Source organism: Cololabis saira, chromosome 13 (genome assembly GCF_033807715.1).
Source record: "Cololabis saira isolate AMF1-May2022 chromosome 13, fColSai1.1, whole genome shotgun sequence".
NCBI classification, from domain to species: domain Eukaryota; kingdom Metazoa; phylum Chordata; class Actinopteri; order Beloniformes; family Belonidae; genus Cololabis; species Cololabis saira.
This window is the reverse complement of record NC_084599.1, coordinates 34,632,987-34,656,749: the sequence shown is the minus strand read 5'-3', so window position 1 is coordinate 34,656,749 and position 23,763 is coordinate 34,632,987. Positions and strand designations below refer to the sequence as shown.

General features: G+C 38.3%; 1 protein-coding gene across 4 annotated transcripts in view; it reads left to right on the top strand.

Annotated features, from left to right (window-relative positions):
* pde4ba (phosphodiesterase 4B, cAMP-specific a) overlaps positions 1–23,763 on the top strand; it is a 234,395-nt gene that overhangs the window by 128,517 nt on the left and 82,115 nt on the right. The window contains exon 1 of one of the 4 annotated variants that reach the window (XM_061738746.1): positions 17,093–17,645. The exons of the other annotated variants lie outside the window; for them this stretch is intronic. Within the exon in view, the coding sequence (XP_061594730.1) occupies positions 17,545–17,645 (101 nt within the window). The 5' untranslated portion in view covers positions 17,093–17,544. Of the gene's footprint in view, positions 1–17,092; positions 17,646–23,763 lie in introns of those variants that run through there. 4 annotated transcript variants of the gene reach the window in all.

The window sequence follows — 23,763 nt, the reverse complement described above, 5'->3', positions numbered from 1 at the left end:
TGCAGTAAAGTTAAAATGAATTTTGACAGTCCTCCAGCAGCTTGATGCGATATTAAGGCTCAGTTGGACGGTTGTTAAATGCAGACTCGTGTACTGGATCGGGCTGGATTGTGTGGCAGCTGTTGAGATGCAAATATACAGTTACTTTTAGCTGAGGGGGGTCATAAATCATCCATGACATGTGACCCGTTGCATTGTCCGTCAGGCCTGACGCCAGGCCCAGGCTAGAAAGTGGAACAGTATCAGGTTCATCGGGACTGGGATCGTAAGAGACGTGAAACGGGCTCTGGATGCTCGATGAAATGTGGTGTGGGATAGACACTCTTATTAACGTCTGACAGTAGGACCCTAAGGAGTCCCATTTTTTTCTTTCTGTTTATTTTTCTCTCTTGTTTGACCTTTTTACTGGCGGGATTGAAAAGACGCTGGCAGCACCATGAATATCCAGCTCCGTCTGCGGTGACAAAATGAGGACTGAGCTTTTAAAGTGCATTTAAGCCAGTTGTTTGTTTGGTTCTTTTTAAAAGCTTATACCCCGCAGTGCATGAGAAGTGACAGCAGCGAGCATTAAGGAGGATTTCAGGCAGCTGATCATAAAAACTGAAAGCAGTTATAAAATGACAGATGTGGAGTTATTTTTTTATTTATTAACTTTTTTCAAATTTCTGAGACTTTTCTTTAAGCATTCAGAGGCGGATTCCAAGAAGGGATGATTGTGTTTTTGCTGCAAGATGTGAAGAGCGGTTTGATAATACCCGTCTCGAGCTTTCATCATCGATGAATCAAACCAAGTAAGTTATTAAATTGAGACTTTCAGAGAACAATAGCTGAATAAAAAGCAAATGGTTTTTTGATCACAAACATAAGTACGATGACGATGAAGAAGACGTAGGCATCTCCCAGGCTGGAACTTCCCATCATTCCATTCTGCATTTGTCGACACTCCTGAGTTTGGGATGTTGACACATAAGGAAAGTTAGAGACCCAGATTTCCAACTACTCGCATTTCCTAGTGCAGCCGCGTCATTCACGTTGTTGTTCCTCCCACCAAATCTGACTTCTGACGACAATGTTCGGACTGGAGGCAGGATTGAATCATGGCTCATGAATTGTAGCAGCTGCAGGAAGGTTATGTGAGTGGAAGGTGGGTTTTTATCAAATGTTCATGCAACAAAAGCAATTTGATTAAGCTTATGAATGTAGCGTTAGTTAGCTGAGACGTTGCATTCTAACTCTTCCCTTAATCTTATGGAAAACAAATAAAACGTGACTTGTACAGCAGGGGCGTCAATTGGGTATGGCAAGGTATGGCAGCCGCCACACCTTGGCTTCAAGGGAAAATGTAAATGTTTGTTTTTTAAATACATTTATGGAATTACTCTGTGTCTATTTGTATTGATTATTCTATTACTTAATACATATAGAATAACTACAAATGCAAATCAGAACAACATGATCGATTTCACTAGTTATTATACACTGCAAAAACTCAAAATCTTAACAAGAATATTTGTCTTATTTCTAGCTAAAATGTATAATTTTTAGTAAAAAAAAATCTCATTACATTTAAGACAAAACTCAAAAGAGGAAGTAGATTTTCACTTAAAATAAGTGGAAAAATCTGCCAATGGAACAAGATTTTTTTGCTTGTAATGAGAAGATACATCTTGTCCCACTGGCAGATTTTTCTACTTATTTCAAGTGAAAATTTACTTGAAACAGGTGAAAATGGTCAAATAACAAGTTATTTTTCTGGTGATGACTCTTGTTTTAAGTGTAATGAGATTTTTTGACAAAAAATTAGACATTTTAACTAGAAATAAGACAAATATTCCTGGTAAGATTTTGAGTTTTTGCAGTGAGCGAGACTACATTTGAAAAAGTTCCAATTTTCTTGACCACACAGATAAGCTACATAGCAGACTTCTGTGATGAGTATTTGCTGGACGTGTTGATGGATACTCTAGTTAAGTTCTGTGACTCGTAACCTTGCCATACCTTAGCTTTGACTGAATTGACGCCACTGTTGTACAGAGTACAATCAGCCCCATGAATATAACTGCAGTTGTAATGAGTTTCCATCCAATTTGAAGGTACAGCTTACTTTGTTTCATTTAACTTCCCTTTTTTTGTCAGTTAGGTTTAGCCAACTTAATCACCTAATTGGGTTTGGCAATGAAAGGTTTACTTTAAACCGCCTCTCGCATACAGGTACATGTTAGAAATGGCATTTTTCCAGGTTACTAGCCGCTTATCATCTGCAAAATACCAAAACTTGTTGCAAGCACAAAAGAAAGCTCCAACTGTATTGTATTACTTTGAGGTTCGTACTCAGCATCACAAATAAAATGCACAAAATCCTTTTAATCTGCATGAATCAGAGCAAGGAACTTGCTTTAAACATACAGTTTATTCATTTCCATCCTATGCTAGTTGTTATTGGTGACACTCTGAACACATCAGCAGTCCATCACTAGTGTACTTGTGTTTGGAGCTGAAAAAGAGTTTAGTAGACACAGTGTTTAATAGGCTTACGTTTAGCTCTCTGGAGTGTTAGCTCAGCGTTGGACTGTCTGCGCATCACTGCTGAAAAATGCTGACACTTTACGCCACAAGCGAATCAACTCGTGCGTGGGAGTCAAGCTGTGGCGTGAAAATAGCCCCTCTTTTTTTTTTTTTCTCCCTCCCGTCTAAACCCCCTTTTAAAAGGACTCTCTTGCTTTTCGTCCATCTCATCAGTGACAGATATTTCCATCTCTATCAGCTCCCTAATGCATGTCTGGACTTAAAACTGTTTTTATTCAAAACAGGGATCCGACACATTTAAGCAGGATCTCCTGTTGTTGGTGTAGTAATACTAGATGTAGTATAGGAAAGTGTTAAGCTAGGAGTAAGTGGGTTTCAGCTTCTCACGTTGCCTCGGTGAAATGTGATAGGGCCGAGTTACATCGACAAGGGAAACATTTCCTCTTTGGGGGTTTCGGTGGCACCCAATCCAATTTTGCAATTCAGTAAAGGCTCATCCAGCAGAATAATTAAGCTAATTGTAGCCTAAAGGCTAAAAGTAGTTAGACTTTCAAAATTGCTGAAATGTTTTCTGTTTGTGTGAGACGCAAGTAAAACAAACAAAAAACCAAGTTCTCCAACATGTTTCGTATTGACTAAAGCATGTGCGATGCTGTCGCCGTAGAGTTTTGGATAACATTACATCACTTATTCTCCTTGATCTATGATCCTGTGAATCATTGTTTTGAATTGCAGCCACTCGGTGGATTAACTCCCCCACGGATCCTGCAGCCCGACGGGGGGAGATGGAGAGGATAAAACAATGCAGCGTTTAGAAGCAGAAAGAAACGAGTCAGCGAGAGGAAAATTGGCACATGTGGGGCTTGTTACCTGGTTCTGTTCTCATGTCAGGATGGAGCTAGCCCTAAACACAAGCCATCCGTTGTGTTCTTAGCTTTAAATATTTCCACCACAACATGCCCAAAAGAACATTGCTGACTGGACAAAAATAAAAAACAATACAAGTAAACAATCCCAGATGAACTATCCCAATTAGATATGCGTTCGGTGTGTTTGTAAGAAAGCAGTGATGTGTGTTTTAACGTTGGTTATTTACTTTGCTACATCTGATCATTGTGGAAGTGAAGTGAACCATCCATCCAGCCAATATTCATACTATCTTCACTGTATCCAGGGTCATGGAGATCTGCTGGAGCCGGTACCAGCTGTCTTCAGGCAAAGGGCAGGGCTAAACCCTGGACATGTAGCCAGTTTATTGCAAGACTACTGTATAACACTTTTTTTTTTTTTTGCTTTCATGCATCATGGCCAGGTGCAGACTTACATTTCAATAAAACGCCACTGCAGCAAATTGCATCCATGCATTCACCTAAAACAGTCATGCTGGGAAGTCTTCTCAAAAAATATCAAGTACATAAATTGCATGCATTACTTCAATGCAGAAGCAATCACTGTAGGTGACCTTTACACCTGTATAATTACCTAGTTTAGTTAGTTGAAATCCATCAGCCTGCTCAACCACATGCTGTTAAATGTATACAGGACTGTCTCAGAAAATTAGAATAGTGTGATAAAGTCCTTTATTTTCTGTAATGCAAAAATGTCATACTGTACATTCTGGATTCATTACAAATCAACTGAAATATTGTAAGCCTTTTATTATTTTAATATTGCTGATCATGGCTTACAGCTTAAGAAAACTCAAATATCCTATCTCAAAAAATTAGAATATTCTGGGAATCTTAATCTTAAACTGTAAGCCATAATCAGCAATATTAGAATAATAAAAGGCTTGCAATATTTCAGTTGATTTGTAATGAATCCAGAATGTATGACATTTTTGTTTTTTTAATTGCATTACAGAAAATAAAGGACTCTATCACAGTATTCAAATTTTCTGAGACAGTCCTGTACAAGCACCTAAAACAAAATAAACATGTTTCATTAATGAGCATCTACTGTATTCATCATTAAAGATTAACTTCACATCAGACCTTGAGGTTTCCTTGGCCGTCCCGGGGAGCTGCAGAGCTTCTACCATCTCCAAATGTAGCCACCTAAGACTTTATGCTTAGACGATCAGGCCAAAGAAATGTGTGTAGTATGTTTAGAGAGCACAGTGCAGCACTATCATCATGGATACCATCATTGTAGTAGGATTGTTACTCATAAAAAGACAGGTGTAGTCCACATACTTTAGCATCCAGGTGGACACTCAAAACCTAGCGTAAAACTCAACTCAAACAAGATCACAACAGAAAACGGAGTAAACTAAATCACTCGTGTATGTGTAGTTATAAATGTTTGTCCATATTATAGATTTCCACTGGTTCCATGTGTCTGCTACAGTACTGAATACTCTTGAGTGCAGGAAAAAGAAACAAATGAATAAAGAAAAGGAATTAAAGTTCAGATTTTTACATCTAAGAGATGTTCTGGAGTGCACTTTGAGGGTGAATATTAAATGCATCATAAAGTCCTTCGGATTTTTGTTATAGTTTTTGAGTCAGCAGTGTCGCTTCTCAATCTGTCTTTCTGATCTTTTTTTTATTTGTTTTTACAAAGTTGAGGCATGTCTCTTAATCCTTTTAAGTGTTCGTTTTTCATAACTCTGTTAAAGTTAGTCCACATGCTCAGCTCGCAGCAGCAGCCGGTCAGCATGGGGAGTTGCGTACAAGAATTAGACCTTTTCAGTATGTACAAATTATGGGGATAATGTAACCATCGCTACACTGAATGAAACCAAACACATTAAGTTTCCGTAACTCTCAATAAAGAACACTCAAAATGATCCAGGATCCAGTGAAGGTTGGAGGATGTTGTACAAGAACAGAGCACCACACTGAAAAAATAAATCTAAGCGCATGTAAATATAACATATCTGTGATATTAAAAATTAAAAATGAAGTTTGTTGCTCTACATGAATACATTTAGTTTTGAACTTAATCTGCATTTGTTCAAAAAACAAGACATTGTGCATTTTTTCCTTAACAAGCAGTATTTATGTAATCCCAGGCAATCTTTTCATTTACACACAAACAACAAGCAATGATCTTGTTGTATTTACTTTTCCTTTAACAATTCTAATCTCTTGGGCAGATTGACCAGATGAAACATGCTTTATTTGTTTAAGTAGAACACCACAGTAAAAAATATCTTGCTATCTACTTTAAAAAAATTAAGGCAACTTTTTTGCATGAGATTTTTATGTAGATCAAGAAAGACTAGTCTTTGTATAAACTACTCAATCTTTAGTATTTACAAAATTCATTTGCAAGTAGTCAACTTAATGTTTTCTTTTTTTTCCTTTTTTCTTTTTTTTCTCTTTTTCCTTTTTTTCCTTTTTTTTCTTTTTACACTCAACTTAATTTTGATAAATAAAGTAAACTTAACACAGTTAAGTGGACTTTACTTGCAAATGTATTATTTACATACATAAAATACAAAGTCTAGTCTTTCTTGATCTACATAATTATCTAATGCAAAAAGTTGACTTATTTTTTTTAAGTAGATCAAGCACAATATTTGTATCAGTGCAGATATTGAGCCACAATGAGATAGGATCCCTGGCATAAACACATATTTGTGTATTTTAAGACAGCTTTTAGTGAGTGTGCTAATTTGTTTCTCAATTGTGGCTTTTTAGCTTATATGAATCCATTATTTTTCCGCATTTTGAATTTCTTGAACAAAATTGCACACACGTTGGCTTAGTGGTTCATCTCTAAGCCAACGTAACTTGGAGCCTTGTTTCCTCTCAGCAGGAAGGTGCCTGCACTCATAAGTCCGGTTGACTGATGCATCTGAATTCACTGTATAGTTGTGTCTGTATAAGTTGCCCTGCCATGGACTGGCGACCCGCCCAGGCTGTACCGCTGCCTTTGGCCCGTAATGAGCTGGGATAGGCTCCAGCAGACCCCTGTGACCCTGTATGGGATTAAACGGGTATAGAAAATGGATGGATGGATGGAAACAGGGCTGTGAGAGGAAAATGAGGAGAAGCTCTGGGATCTCTTGTGCCTCACTCAGGATTAGATTGCTGGTGGTGATGTTAAAGCAGGTCACATCCGTCAGCAGACCAGGGACAGGAAGCAGTCAGGCCTGCACATGTACATCTTCAGAAATGTTTGCAGGCAACAAAGAATAGAATAAAATAAAATAAAAGCATCATTAAATTTGATGGTTTAAAAGGGAAAAATAATGATCTCATTCCTTTGTTTGTTCGTTTTTATTTATTTCGAACAGGTATAAAAAAAAACAAGAAAAAAAGATAAGAGAAACAAATACAGGTGGGCATTCCACCACATAAAGAAAAAAAAAACACATCAAAAAACATATTTCAGTTACATGTTCGAAAAGGAGTGGGAGGAAGCATAAACTTATTTAATCCCACCCCCTTTCCACAACTAAACATGAATTATATGCCTGTATTTACGTTTTATACTATAAACTAATTTGTATAAATAAATAACAAAAATAACCTGTTTAATACCAAACGTAAGCTCTATCATAATTATAATATACAGTAACTATGATATAAATATGTGACTATGATATAAATATAATATATCTATACAAACATACAGAGACAACATGACGAAATAGCAAAACACACACAGCTGCTGATCTTTAAACACAGTCTTCACTTTTATACCTCAAATAAATTATGTCTTTATATTTCTTCTTAAATTGTTTTATGTTTGTACATTCTTTTAACTCCAAATTCAAATCATTCCACAGTTTGCTTCCACAAACTGATACACAAAAACTTCTTTTTGTTGTACGCACAAATAAAGATTTGAAGTTTAGGTTTCCACTAAACTTAGCCATAAAACTCAGTAATCCTTCATTTCAGTAGTTTATTCAGTAATTTCGTGGACCTCATTTGTACTCAAAGGTTGCAATTTTCTCATTTAAATAGGATGAAGTGTCTTCATTGCTTTCATTGTCACTTGATGGTGGTAGTGTTTAAAATTCCTTTTTTTCGCTTAAAATTCACTTTTTTCTTTCCAGAGCGTGCTCGAGGTCGTCACAACGGCAGGCAACTGGTGTCAGATGTGTTATAGTGCAACCGCTGAGAGGTAGCCCATCAGCAGAGGGATTAGGTTAATCACAGGAGGAAATGACTGCAGTGCCCTCTTTTTCACCGCGGGGGAATTAGTTTTATAATGAGAGTGATGCAGGAAGGAGGGAGTCCTGAAAACCTGGAGTAGTTTGTTATGAAAGCAGCAAGACAAACAGTCGTGTCTCTTAGATTCCTCCCGTTATCTGACTGTTAAATCAGGCGGCAAGGGGATAAGAAGAGCGTTTCATTTCCTTGCTGACCTTATCTGCTTCTCTGCTTCAATTCCTAGCTTTGATGGATGCTGCAGGAATCTATTTCAGATACGTCAACAGATGAATGACCGGTTCAGGGTTGTGCTCATGCCGGAGCCAGAGCTCAGACATCTGTGTGTTTGTGTGTGTCTCTGTTTTTGTGCCTCTGTCTGTTCACCTGATAAGGTGAGGTTAACATCCTTACCTTATCCTTATTAAAACAAAAAAAAAAAAAAAACTTTCTTTATACTTATAAAAACAAAAATCTGCTTTCGATTTCGATACCTATGGACATAATTTGTCTGTTTGTTGCAGAATTAGGGACAAACTTAGGGACAAACGTGTTAAGTTATTTGAGACAGCAACTGACTGAAATAAGAACCCTGTTTAAAATATGAATTATAGGTTTTATAATAACTTATACGTCTTTTGGATGTATTACTTTATTTGCTCCGTCGCAGCAAATTTTATACACCAACAAGCAATCATACCGTCACTTGGTCAGTATCTACACTGTTTCAGAAAATTAGAATATTGCGATAAAGTCCTTTATTTTCTGTAATGCAAAAATGTCATACATTCTGGATTCATTACAAATCAACTGAAATATTGCAAGCCTTTTATTATTTTAATATTGCTGATCATGGCTTACAGTTTAAGAAAACTCAAATATCCTATCTCAAAAAATTTGAATATTCTGGGAATCTTAATCTTAAACTGTAAGCCATAATCAGCAATATTAAAATAATAAAAGGCTCGCAATATTTCAGTTGATTTGTAATGAATCCAGAATGTATGACATTTTTGTTTTTTTAATTGCATTACAGAAAATAAAGAACTTTATCACAATATTCTAATTTTCTGAGACAGTCCTGTATTGTATGCCTCTCTGCTAGAAATTAATATTTGTCAACATCTGTTACTGTAAAATTGCTTCTTCATTAAGGAAATATGTAACCTGGAGAAATCAACTCTGACAGCTGGCATGTTCACCTGGAACGTCTATGGCATTCAGTGGAAAGATAAATAATAAAAAAAATAAAAAAACAACATCCTTACCTGTGATGAAGCGCTACAAATCCATGACTAGGAGCAAATTCAAACTATGTGGGGTCATAAAAGTGAATTTTCTGATATAAACTCACGAGAGCCCCCACTGCTAAGTTAATTACAGAGAGCCAGCAGCCGTAACCTTGGCTACGGATGCTACAGATTTATGTACTAATCAAATGATAAATTTGTCAAATACATGTTTTTTTCTTTCTCAAAACGTCTTTTTGCAGTTCCCAAACCACCACGTTATTATACAGAGCACATTTGACTGATGGTGTGTCCAGTAAAAATAGTCCCTTTTCTAGTTTTAGACTTTTATAGTGCTTTTATAGTTCTGCTGGGTTGTAACCAGAAATTATTGAAAGCGTATTCGATACGTTCTGCTTCAAACTGGTTTACGACTTATGGGCTCTGGAGGATGCTGTAAATAGAAAATTCAGGTCTACACCACAGCCGCAAAGGACTTGTAGTATTTTATCATCACAGCTGGTGGCATTAAAGACCATTCACCCACCTGCTGCAGACATTTGACATTTCTGTGGACCTTTTATGACCTGTAACATGTCAAGAAGACCAACCAGTGTCACACTGAAGATCCCGTTTGTCGATCTTGACGTGGATCATTTGATGAGGCTATCGTGATGTTATAAATACTCAAGAATCAGCACTCCGAACTTTTGAAACAAGGCTGAAAGTTTTAGACGCAGACGGTGGAATATTTGATGGTCACAGGAGTTTTATTTTTCCTTTTTTCGTTCCTTTCATGCTCCAACGTTTTGATGAACTTCTCTCTTCTCTCTGGTGTGTTGCCCTTTTGAACTCCATGGTTCTGTCTCCCTTTTCAGAGTTTTTTTGTTTACAGCGTTTTCAGAGATTGAGCGTGTTGTTTGATCCTGATTTAACGTGATCGCATCGCCGAGGAAAGCGTTCTCAGCAGAGGTGATGCTGTGCCTGTCAGGCTACGTCAAATGCTGCCGTGGTTCTATTTCCAGCTTCTCCTTGTGTTTCGCTGCCACAAAAGACATTTTGCAAAAGCAGTCTTTATGTATGCACGGATGCCTGCGTGCACGTGCTCATGTTTCCTCATCTCCTGTGCCATTCAAAGCTCAAATCACAAGGCGAACCCACAGGCGCAGTAATATGACAGGCTTTACTCTTAAGATGTCAAACAGATGCCCGATCAATGTTTAATTAAGTTTCTGTGCATCTGTAAGGAGAGATGCACAAGACGCGTGGCATACAAATGTGGTCATTGCTTGTATTTATTTTAAATAAATGATCGCCATCCATAATAATAAAAAAGGTTCCAGTTGAATGAACAGGATTAATTGGAGCAACATTCATAAATGTATGTTCTTTGCGTTGTAATGATTGGGGTTGCAGATATGTATTGACCTTCCCTGCACCTTGATGGATTAATATTCACGGCACACCTTCCTGTCACCCTAATTCACGTTTATTATGGGTGTAAGGAGCGGAGATCACAGGCTTCTATCACTTTGTGTAAATTCCCACAGAGCGGCTTCTTCATAGATGCTTAGAGCCATTATCGCTGTCGTTTTGATTAAACGCGATGTAACATTTGAAAGATCTATGTTCAGATTGTGTGTAATGCTGGCTGCGAGTGCTTCCACAGGGCTCGGCTCATCTGGAAACACGTCTTGCATGCAACGTCCTGTAAATGTGAGTCGCATGGGTTTTTTTTTTTTTCTTTTTTTTTTTCAGCTCGCAGCTGTAAATGAAATGCTGTTAAAACACTGCCATCATGTGGCCACTGATTTTAACAGTCTTCACCCTCTAACTTCTCCCCCGTGCAGGAGAATGGCGCCCTCTAGCGTTTGCAAAGGGATCCTGCGTTTTCACATCAGAGGAAAAACCAAAATCGTTCTGATGTTGTGGTAGTGGTAGTTTTGTTTTTGTCAGCCTGTTTCAATTTTAGTTTTAGTCTAGTCTTTGGGGTAAGCTATCATTTTAATTTTAATTAGTTATACTCACATTCATTTGATTTTTGATTGATTTTGAGTTTTTTTATTTCGGGCAATTTGGATACAACATAATACAACATAAAAAAAGGTCCAATATATTAAATGGCACCGAAAAGGTATAGGCTGAAGCCAAGGCTTATTATGCCTACCCTTTTATGAACCTCGACTCAGGAGGTTTTATACAAAACAAAACTAAAAATTTGGGTTCAAACATTGAGAAAGAATGGATATATTGGAAAAGTAACAGAGTTATCTAGACACGAAGCAAAGACAAAAAAAACAAAGATGAAAACAAAACAAAAAACATACTATAAATTGCAAGGAGTGATAAATTAAGTGTTTCTTGGCAAGAGACTGTACAGCGCGGAGAGCAGAGGTTAAGAGTAGGGTGTGTAAAAAAAATATAACATTTTTTTATAAAATTCATATTCCTTTTAGTCGTGTCAAGTTTCAGTTGACTAAAAGTCTGAACATTTTAGTCTTATTTTAGTCAGAATGGTCCAGGACCATTTTAGTCTAGTTTTAGTCAAGAATGTATTTAGCCAAACCCATTTTACAATTCAAACATGGTTATCTTATTATTATATTATTGTTACCTTATAGACTCAAGAATACATTCATTCCAGATACAGAAGACTCTAATTTGAGTTTGCAACAATTTTTTTTTTCTGCATTTCTCCCCATCTTTTTCTTTTTTGACGACACATTCGGTTTTCTTTTCCACGTCTATGTAGGGAAGTGTATCCAAAGATGGTCTTTTCTTCTTCTCCTAGCCCCAGAGCAGATCCCCGCGTTTCTCTATTTAACTTTGTGAACCTAGAGCTCTGCGTTAACGGCATCAGCCTCTAACTCTGCAGCTGCATCTTCTGGATCTCATTCCCCGCTGCAGCGACTGGGATTGAGGACTAACGTCACCCAGCAGCAGAACTAAACCAGAGGGAACTAATTAAAAATGGAGATTAAGGATCTTTGTTAGAACATTTCGTCTTGTCTCGTTTTGCTCAACGAAAATGGAGACACATTTTAGGAGAGTTTTTATTCGTCTACGATATTGCATTATATATTTAATTATCGTTATCGTCACATGACCAGCATTTTCGTTGCATCTCGTCTCGTTTTCCTCAGGTGATAAAGGTTTGTTGACCCCGATATTTAGTCATCATTTTTGTTGACGAAAGCCACTTTAGTGAGTTGTAAAGAGAGCGAGAATAATTGTTCAGCTGCCTTGCCCAAGGGTGGATAGAAGAGGTTTTACCCCAACACATGCCTCCAGCAGCACTATTATTAGAGCTGGTGCTTCACACAAGAGTATTGTGTTGTCAAGGTTTACAGTGATCTTGGCATATTGTTGATTCTAACGCTTGAACAAATAAAGCTAAGCAGGGCAGAGCTTCTGAACACAAAGACGTCTGCAACGTCACGCCAGAGTGTTGGTTGCTATTTACTCAGCTGTTTTGACGACAAGAAAATCCCCTTTATCTTGTCGAATGACAAACATGGAGAACTTTGGATTTTCTGGTGTTTTTGCATTTATTTGGGGCTGCATGATGAACAAGAAGATCAGTCAAAGATCAGTTTAATTTGTCAATATTTCTTGATATACAGTTTTTTCCCCGTGTTTGATGTGATAATTATAGAACTGATCAGCCTCCTCTGTCATGATTGTACTATGACGCCTCTGAACTATGTTAAATCGACAGAATTAGTCCTTGGAAAGTTTGAATCAAACTTTGGACTTCTTTTTCTTGAATCTTGAAGATGTTTCAACTCCCATCCAGAAGGTTTCTTCACTTCCACATGACTTGTGGGCAGAGGTGTCAAAAGTATTCACATTCATTACTCAGGTAGAAGTATAGATACTAGAGTTTAAAAATACTCCTGTAGAAGTTGAAGAATCAACTCAACTGGTTTCAAAACTACTTAAAGTATAAAAGTAAAAGTAATGTAAGGGGGAAAAAAGCCATTAAGGACAAAAGCCATTGAAAATGAATGCTTCTTAGTATAATGCAAATATATTAAAGAACCATATATGTGTACTATTGAGCATTAACATGTGTTTCAGAGAGCAGGAGATATGATGACTAGTTGCCTATAAGTATTGTAATGGTGCAAAAAGTCAAACTTCAGAGGCATGTTATCATTTATCCTAACCTTTATTGGAATGTACATCCAAGTTTAGTTGCAGGAATCTGAGGGAACGGATGTAAGAACAAAACTGGACAAGAACATCTGAAACAACCACAACCAAATTCACTCTATCCGGATGGAGCAATTTAACTGGATAGTTTTTTTTTAAAGGCCAAAATGAAATAGAGTAACGAGGCTGTTTTTAAAATGTAAGGAGTAAAAAGTGCAGATAATTGCGTGAAAATGTAAGGAGTAAAAGTAAAAAGTCGTCTGAAAAATAATTACTTCAGTGAAGTATAGATAACCAAAATTTCTACTTAAGTAAGGTAACGAAGTATTTGTACTTCCTTACTTGACACCTCTGCTTGTGGGGCATTCTCATAAACTGTAAGAGTCCCTGATTACTGCCATGGTCCTAGAGTCTTTTGTTCCTGTGTGAATAGTTGTGAAACTTTCTGGGTTGGAGATTCAAAGCTGGACTGTAATTGTCGGATAACTGAAAACTGAGGCGTCCTCCTCCTCCGCATGATGTTTGTCTTTCATACTTGACAAAGATTACTTGTTTTACTCCTCCCTCACGTGAAGCAATGTGCCATGCGTTTGAGGAGTTATTCTTTACTTTATTTCTGACTTAAAGGCCCGTGCACTGCTCACCGTGCTTGACTGTGTATACAAGTCCGCCCAGTTTCTGTTTGGCTGTTTGGTCCCTAGGGTGAACCAGTTTTCGTCTGAGGGAGGTGTGAGGTTGAATGTGGACTCGGTTGTTTTGTATGAAGATACTTTCGATTTCCCCATAAGCATTTTTATGGATGGAAGGTGAAACGTTTTCCAGATCCAAGAAAAGGCCTCTTAGAATACTTGATGAAAAATGTACTTGTTCCCTTGAGGTTTGAATTAAATTGCGTAAGGCACATTCATGCATATTTATTGATAAAGGAATTTTTAGAGCACTTAAAAGTTAAAATGAAGTAGTTACATGTGTATTTTATCACTGGACTTTACTAGCTGGATGATGTGGTGAAATATCCCACCTGCCTGTACATTTGCTGCTAAGATCAGGGATAAGTGGGCGTCTGCAGGCTGTGGCAGTTGTACTGCAAGCCAAGAAGCTCTTTCGCTAATCTTCTTCACCTGCGGTTCCCCCCCCAGACACTGTTAAGGAGGACTGGTTTTGTCATGCATGACACCAGGAGCCCTGTGGGCATCTCTTCCACCACTCTTGTGGTTATTGAGAAGCAGTCGGACGAGCTGCAGTCAGTGTGGGAACATAGTAGTGATTCAGGTTTTCCTCTCGGTGATTCTGCTCCTCCCCTTCGTGGTTTTGCAAGTGCTTACTTATTGTCTTGTCTTTCTGAGTCAGTTCGGACAATTTTCCTGTGGAATTTCATGTGAATGCCGAGAAGTGAAACTCAAGCTATGCAAGCCATATCATGTTTGATTCTCTGAATTGTTTTATCTCCAAATGTACAGTATGTGTATGTGAACATGGTCAGAAAGATGAAGTGATCGAACAATATCTGAACACCTGCGATCCTCAGAATCGTGAGCGTCGGCGGTTATTTACACAAAAACTATATTTGTTGGGGCCAATTTCTACATCTTAAATATGTTTTCAGAAATTATTCGTCATAAACTTTCATTTATATTTAATACGTATCAGACTTTAGTTCTGAATGTTTTTAGATTTTTATTTAGTTTTTTTTGTTTGTTTTAGTATTCAGTTCGGTTTTAGTAAAAAAAAATAAGCTTTTTAAAAGAAAATTGGTTAGTTTTAGTATTGTTTTATTCTTAGTTTTTGAAGTATTGACTTACATATATTGACAAATTCCTTTAAGTCTATTAGAACAAAAAAATGAAGTGCCAAATGTTTTGATTTTTTTTTTTAATCTTTAGTTTTTACTTTTATTTCAGTTGAGATTATTTATTCACTGTTAGTTTCAGTTTCAGTCTTCAATTATAATAACTGAAATGCTCCAAAAACAAAACTAAATTAAATGTATTTGTTATAATTATGATCACTTGAGGTATTAAAGGGTTGAATGATCTGATATTAAAGATATGGTAAGCAATTCTTCATGATTTCCAAATCAGAACATATTTAATGAATATCTCTTCACCATCTGTTTGCTGCTCATATCTTGAGTACTCTCTTAAAAAATATATATGAAAACATTGCTACAGCCAATAACCAATAGGGGGATGGTTTATGCTCATAAAGGGGGGGATGGGGGTTGGAGAGGGAAGGAGGGATACACTTTTGTTGATGATTTGTTTCAAATATCAACAGATGAGACCTCATCCAGAAATCCCTTACCTTACGTTTAAAAAGGAAAACAAACAACTGAACGAATCCAGACTCGTGTATGAATGTTCACACGTATGAATGTATTTTTCTACGTTGTTCCTCTTATTGCCGTCATTGTTATAATAAAGAGAAGGAGAGCTTTGTTGTATCAGGCTGCATATAATCAGTCTGTGTTTCATCAGGACGTAACGATATTCTCTTCTACGTGTGAGTAGATGCCCTGTCCTTTACTTTGTTCAAATTTACATTCTTTTATAATTAAAAAAAAATAAAGATTACTATGACTGACTAAAGCAAAAAAGGCCTGGCACCACTTTGCTCACTGCAGTGCAGAAAAACACACGGCTTTACAGTGTTGTTCAAAAGTAAATGCTTCCCTTTTTTTTTAACCCTTCTTTCAAACACAATCCTCTCACATTGTGTGCCTTCCTCTTTGCCACGTCTGCCTTCAGAGTCATGATGAAGCGGGAGCTTGAGCATCAGTGTAGTTTTCTGCATCCTCGGGCAGCGCTGCCCCCCGAGATGATGGCAGATGCCGCCTCTCTTTCCCACACAGACTCGTGCTGACATTTAAGGTAGACCTGGTGGTCGGACCACAGGGCCCTGCCTCAGAGAAAGCAAGCTCGGGCTGCTTTTTGACCTTAAATAATTAATTCAGGATTATTTCTTAGAAATGGTTTATATAGCGGTATGTTATAATGTAGCTGTATGCATATACAACACTTAAAATGTGATGTTATTTCAAGTATTTGTCAGCAATGACGGCTATGAGGAGATCATTATAGCCTGTGTTTCAGTCTTTTATCTATTAATACACGAATCATTGGCTCCCACAAAAAGAAAAGTTGTGAAATGACTCATTAAACTAATAAATACATTTAAAATAAGTTATGAGATGTTTGTTTGTTTTATTTAGGATCTCCATTAGCATTAGCCACAGCATTAGCTATTCTTCCTGGGGTCTGACATACAGTACACACAACACACAAACTAACACTTAATACATAACAGACATACATTATACATGACAAAACAAAACAATAATAGACACATCTCCCTTAATCACAATCTATACAGAGGATAACTAAATCACCATCATTCTCAGACATACATACATACATAGAAATTAAATCAAATAAAACACCTTTATGTGTTGATATATGTCATGCATCATGCATTTTTACATGACACCGTGTAAAGCTTGAAACAGGCTGATGCTTATAAATCTCCTAACATTAAAATCATAAGAAGATTTTGTAGTTAAATCCTTGAAGCACACATTGCTATCCAAATCTGACCCATAAATAAACCGGCAAAATCATTTAATCCAGTTTGTACACAGTAGAATATTTCCAAGGCTTGTTGGGCGATTTCACGGACAGTTCATTTTGCTCAGTTGATCTTTTTGAGGAGCTCATGTGCGTCTGCGTGTTCTTCTCCATAGATACGAGGTCAGTTAGCACTAACAGGGCTGTCAGTGATGGATGAGTTATGACTCCACTCCGGCGACTCCACTCCAGAATTTAAGCCTCCCTCCTCCCTCTGCTGGGCCGCCTGAGGGGAACAGAGCTCCACACACGCGCGTGTATACTATACACACATACACTTTCGCTCAGCATGGGGAGGAAGTGTGTGTTTGTGTGTGTGTTTGTGTGTGTGTGTATGTGTGTGTGACGAGGAGAAAAGTCCGCACAGAGAGCTCGGAGGGAGAGAGAGAGGGGAGTGTGTGTCGGAGTGTGAACGAGGGCTGAGAGAGTTCCGTGATGTGACGTGTGGACTGATAGTGCCGCTGTGTTTAACATGAGATCGGGTGTGTGGACGGGTGTCCGGACGCCGATCTGCTGCACGCATTCGTGCCACGGCCAGGGTGGCTGATGGATAATCTGCTGAGTAACTTTTCTTTAACAAAGACTTCATCGGTAACATGGGTGTAGACCATCCTGCCGGGAATATTGCTGCTCAGATGAGAAGAATATGTGTGTGTGATGGTGATTTCTTTCTTTTTTTAATTTTTTTTTTTTACCCTTTGTAGCAGTTTTGAGTGTCTGTAATAGTGAGCTTATGAGAGAGGTGTGTGTGTTTGTGTTTTTGTGTTTATTTGGTTCTGCACTTACTGTGAGTGTGACAAGTTTTGACACAGGCAGAGGAGTGTTGTGACGTGTTTGCGGCTGCATGTGTGATGGTACGTGCGAGCTAGTGTCTGCGTGCGAGTGGATGTGTGTGTCGGGGAAATGTACCGGCGTTCACCCTGTGCCAGGGGAAGGGTTCACTTTGACTTCAGTGAGGAGGTCATCAGGAGACTCCACGCCACCAATCATGGCCATACTCACAGGTTAGGACACACTGATGACCACACACACACACACACACACACACACACACACACACACACATTTCTTGTTTTGTTTTTTTTGTCTAAATCACTTCACAAAGATTCCTCTGCTTTTGTTGACGTCCTTGATCTCAGTCGCTGCTTCTTGATTAACCCTGACACTTATGATACATTTGAAACATTTGAAGCGTCTTTTCTTTTTGAATAAAAAAACAAGGCCTCCGCTGCTCTTCGCCCATCGTCTCACATTCCCTTATTGTGTTTCTGTGCTGCAAAACAACGTGCTGCCTCACTTCCCATTTCCATATCACTGAACAGTCCAGTCATGCGTTTCCCATCATTGTAATCCTCCGATGGTTTGTGGTTAGATGCACCGTCTCACGTCTGGATGTGAGAATCCAAACTAGTGTCAAGTCAAGGACTTTAGGGTGCAACTTTTTATTTATCTTTATTGCAGTTTTATCTTTGTTGCATGCTGTGTTTTATGCAGTTTAGAGAGTCACTTTGTTTGCAATGCAAAGCAGTCTAAAAGCGTTGCGATGGATTTGTTTATTATCATGATTTCTTTCTCCCGCTTCGCTCTTGTGTAAATACTGGACTGTCTCAGAAAATTAGAATATTGTGATAAAGTTCTTTATTTTCTGGAATGCAAAAATGTCATACTTTCTGGATTCATTACAAATCAACTGAAATATTACAAGCCTTTTCTTATTTTAATATTGCTGATCATGGCTTACAGCTTAAGAAAACTTAAGAAAATTTGAATATTCTGGGAATCTTAATCTTAAACTGTAAGCCATAATCAGCAATATTAAAATAATAAAAGGCTTGCAATATGTCAGTTGATTTGTATTGAATCCAGAATGTATGACATTTTTGTTTTTTTAATTGCATTACAGAAAATAAAGAACTTTATCACAATATTCTAATTTTCTGAGACAGTCCTGTATAGTCCGGTCTGCGCTGCATGGCAGTGACCAGTTGACCTGGAGGATAATACCCACAAAAATAAGAACACATCATGACATTGAAGAGTCCGCAGCGGACTTCGCCTTCAGCGACTGTCATGTATCTGACTTTGTTGCCATGCTAGCCTTCTTGTCTGCCTACATTACATTTTCTCCTGCGCTCTCGCTGACACCAGAGACGGACTCCTTCTAACGGAGACGTCAGAGGATGCGCTTCCCTGAAACAACACTTCTATCTTTAAAAACCTGAGGGAGGGGGGGGGGGTTCCTGTTCAGAAGGTTGTACTTTGTGAAATAAATCACAGAGTTTCACGATGATTAACAGGATGCAGCATCAGGATGTGTCAGATGCGTGCTTGAAGCTGTGCAGGGCAGTGCGGTGGACTCCGTACGAGAACACTGGCGTGCACGTCATTCCACAGGCCCAGATGGTCGGTTGCTGACTGCCTTCAGGTTATATTTTAAACCGCGTTGTTTGACATTGTGGATCAAAACAGACGACGGCAACGGCATTCCTTGTAAATTGCTGTGGATTCTGGTCTTCAAGCCTCTTAATATTATTAAACTGGAAACAGTCTTAAACTCGTCGTGAACTCAGACGTGCGTTGTGCAACTGTGAGGACTCACAAGAGCATAGTGTGCCTCTGAAGGATTGTCGGCCAAAATAGTTGACGTTTAAATTCTCAGCTCCTCCATATTTTCCCACATGTCGCAACCAAAACTCAGATCTTTGCTATTTGGGTGTACTGAAGGCAGAGTTGATAGTTGCTGTGCACGAATCAAACAAGAGAACAGACAAGTGCATTCAACACCTCAAAAACAAAAAAAACAACAACTATTAGTTGTACTTTTTTAATCAGAAATACATCAGATTCACATACAGGACTGTCTCAGAAAATTAGAATATTGTGATAAAGTTCTTTATTTTCTGTAATGCAATTAAAAAAACAAAAATGTCATACATTCTGGATTCATTACAAATCAACTGAAATATTCCAAGCCTTTTATTATTTTAATATTGCTGATTATGGTTTACAGTTTAAGATTAAGATTCCCAGAATATTCTAATTCTTTGAGATAGGATATTTGAGTTTTTTTAAGCTGTAAACCATTATCAGCAATATTAAAATAATAAAAGTATTGCAATATTTCAGTTGATTTTTAATGAATCCAGAATGTATGACATTTTTGCATTACAGAAAATAAAGGACTTTATCACAATATTCTAATTTTCTGAGACAGTCCTGTACAGCCATGTGCAAAAATCTTAGGCAACAAGAACCTTGTTGTTTTATTGAAGTTTTAACATTCATATGTTTTCCAGTCTATTTAAGATATAAAATACAAACACAGGAAGCTCTTTGCAGTGAAATCTGTGCTTGGTTCTGAGATACCTTTTCCTCTCTCCTTCTCTCTCTCTCTCTCTCTCTAAAAAAAAAAAAAAACTAAACAAACTAATATTTGTCAGCACTTTTGTTCTGGACAGCGATATGAGTTTTTCTATGGCCAATAATCAGCCAACCAATCAATTGTTTCTGTTTGTAGAGACTGTAAAACAAATGTGGGGATAGTGCTTTTTAAATTTGATAAAACTACAGAGACTAGGAGGCGTGCTCTTCAGCTCTCCTTGGAGCATTTTGCAGCCTCGTGTGAGGTGGCGGACATGAGAATCAGCACCTCCAAATTTGAGGCCATGACTTGTTGGGAGTGAGGCGCTGCCTCAAGGGGAGGAGTTTATCTTGCTGTGTTGTACATGGGTGGGGCAAGGATGGAGCAAAGGATTGAGAGGTCAATCAAAGCAGACTCTGCACCAATCTCTAGTGGTGAGGAGAGAGTTGAGCCGCAAGGTGAGTCTCGCTCATGGAGAGGAGCCACCTGAGGTAGTTCCAGTATCTACTCAGGATGGACACTTGACGCCTCCCTGTTTCAGACAGTGTCAGTTCAGAATAAGGCCCAAAACAGACTCAGAGCATGCTGTAGAGATTATATCTCTCAGCTGGCCTTGATATCCTCCCCAGAAGAGCCGGAGGAGTGAGAGATCTCCTCTCCTACCTCCCTCTCTATTTGGGCTGCTGTTTCTGTGGCCCAAACTCTGTAAGTTGATGGATGGATGAAAGGATAAGGCTAAATGCACTTTTCTGTGTATTTTCTTTTTAAATAACTAACAATAATAGGATTATTGTGATATGAAATTGCAAAGTCTAAAGCTGGCGACACAAGTCCTCCCTTATTATATTATACCAAAGTAAAATGGACAATAATGCATAAAGTAAAAAGCCGTAATAAAGTCCCCAAAGCCTTAGAGGGGAATGACAATAACCAGTGAAAGAAGTCAGAACTGATCAGTACTGATGCTGATAGCGGTTGAAACAGTTTCCTGGTCGGGACTTTAGCTGTACAAGTCTGAGGAAACAGCATTCAATAAAAAATTCAATTACATCAGCCAAATAACTTCTAAATGCCCCAAATGATGCCGGAAATCTTCAAGATGATTCAAAACTTCTCGTTTACTGGTCAATATTAAGAGGTTTTGAATGATTTTTGGTAGTTAGTCAAAGGCGGGGACAAAGAGGCGTGTAGGATACAGTAGTTGAGGTCTGGTGACATGGAGCGTCCACCTCTGTCTCGGCTGGTTTCACCTCTGCGACAGAGGGTTTCCTGTGGAAAGTACTGGGCTCCGCGGGAGAAAGGAGAAGTACACAGATGTTACTGTACTCCGCTGCGTTTCTGAAGCGGGAGACAGGTACTTTAGAGCTGAAGGAGCTTTTGGAGAATAATTACTCCATGACTACTCTCTCTGTGTGCCTTTGTGAACTGTGCGTTAGTGTGCTTTTGTTTGTTTACAGCATATTTGCACACATGCCTCTGCCCTGTGTGCATGCATTAGCCTACATAGTGTATATGTAACAGGGGTTGGTTCTCACATCTCCTGCAGGAACAGATAATCTCTCAAAGAGATGGGCTTAGCCAAATACATGGTCAGTGACCTGGATTTCTATGGCATAAAAACAAAGATTATGGCCTGTTTTCTCTATACAAAAGGATTTTTGGTACTGGTTACATCGGATCATCTCGGACCAGTGTGATTCTGCACACCAACATCCCTTTGCTATGAGCGAAGCCCCGTGACGAATGTAACATGACACAATTAGACGTTTTTTCAGTGTTAACAGTCAACAACTTTCTTCATTCATGTGTTTAACTTCTTTTTTAGCTTAATTGTACATGCTTTTTTTTTTAAAACATGATCCCAGCATTTGAAAACGTGACTTGTTTTCAGCTTGCTGACCCATTTTGCTCCCCGGGCAGGTCTTGAATAGCAGTGTGTTGTGCTCGCTTGCTCATGGGTGGGGTGTTGTAGTTCTCTGTGGTTTTTGCAGTATTTTTTTGGGAGTACTCTTTACTTAGTGCGATATGTTGTTATGGAGATGCATTCACAGGAAGAAATGTGGCGAGGACTCTTAAGCCATGCTCTGGTTTCGTGGTCCTGGGCTTTTGATTTCCAAGGGGACCGGCCCAGGCTGGAATTAGGTGCCGCTGGAGGAAAGTGGCTCGTGCAGTGATGATGGTGATTAAGTCAGTTATGATAATGACAAGTTGATGATAACAAGTAGTAATGCTGATGGCTGGGAGGATCACACGCAATAAAACAATGGTGACTCTGTGGATGTTGAGGGTGATGGTTTTGAGAAGGAGGCTAAGGGATAAGATGATGATGCCAAGATTTGGAAATGTTGTTGCACAGCAACAGCAGCAGTGTTTTTACCCTTTTCTAGCAAACGTGTCAAATCAAAAGTGCAAAAATGCCCCATTACATGTTAAAAATCCTGTTTCAAATTCTTTTATTTTGAAAAAGAAGCAAAATCAGTAAAATGACTTTTGTCACCAAAAACCTGAATGTATTTTTATACCTCTATCATCAGATACACCATCAGTTCACCTCCTAGCTAAGCCTAACCCAGTTGTTCTCAACCTTGAGAACGTCATAACCGCTTTTGAAGGAAGAAAAATGCACAGGTTCCCTTGCCCAAATAAGACCGTAGCAAATGTGTCGAATGTAATGTAAATATGAAAAAATCAGTTTTTCTGTAACTGACACTAGATTACCTCATCAGACATGTTTTTTAAAAATCAATCAAATAAAAGAGCAAAAGCGATAATTATACTTATTCATTAGTGTGTATTTTTGATGTAGCGTACTTTCTGGATTATTATATATATATATATTATAAACCGCTACTTTTTTCACGCGCTTTGAACCCTACGGCTTTAACAACGATGCGGTTCATTTATGGATTTTTCTGGGCCAACGGGCTCCATACCAATACATTTAGCTTTGCAGAAACCTGCAGTTTTTAGACAAGTGCCGCTTATATATGAACAAAATCTGTCTTCTTTTTAAATGTAGGGGGTGTAGTTTATATTCAGGTGCGCTCAATAGTACGGAAATTATGGGGAATCCATTTTCTTTTTAGAGCGTTAATATGATATTTACAGTGTTATATCCCACTCTTTTCTTACAACATCAAAGCTCACAAAAAAAACATCTAATTTAAATTGCAAATCTTGCGAGTGAAGCTCAAAAACTGAAAACAATAATATTTGGTAAGACTACTTTGCATTCTTTATCTTTGTGCACCTCTTTTCAAGGGTGCCGGGGGACCGGTTCTGTCTCAGGTCAAGCTTGAGGGTCACCTTGGATCTGGACTTGTCTCCGGTGAGAGAAAGGCAGAGAAGCCGATCTCACTGGGGTACTCACCTGTCATCAGCTAGAGAATCAAGAAAAGGGCTCACAGTTCTGGTCAGCAGAGAGATGAGAATCTCACTTATACTAAAATTATATTTGCATTTGTCCTGAAGCCGGGCTGAAACTGAACATCAAAATATACTGAGTTAAAGTAAAAGTACTGCAGGTTCTTTTAAAAACACATGTTGTAACTTGTTATCAAGTTAAATCGTTTATCTTTTTCTGTCAGGATATCATCAAACATTCTTACAAGGTTTATCGTTTTTCACAATGTATCTGATTTTTGCTCAGTTTTTTCTCATTTTCACTTTGTCTTTTAACAAACATCCAATGTGAGAATCGCATCTCTTTTCATTTCCTCTTTGCCTTTTCAAACCCTCTCCAACCTTCTGCTTCGTATCAT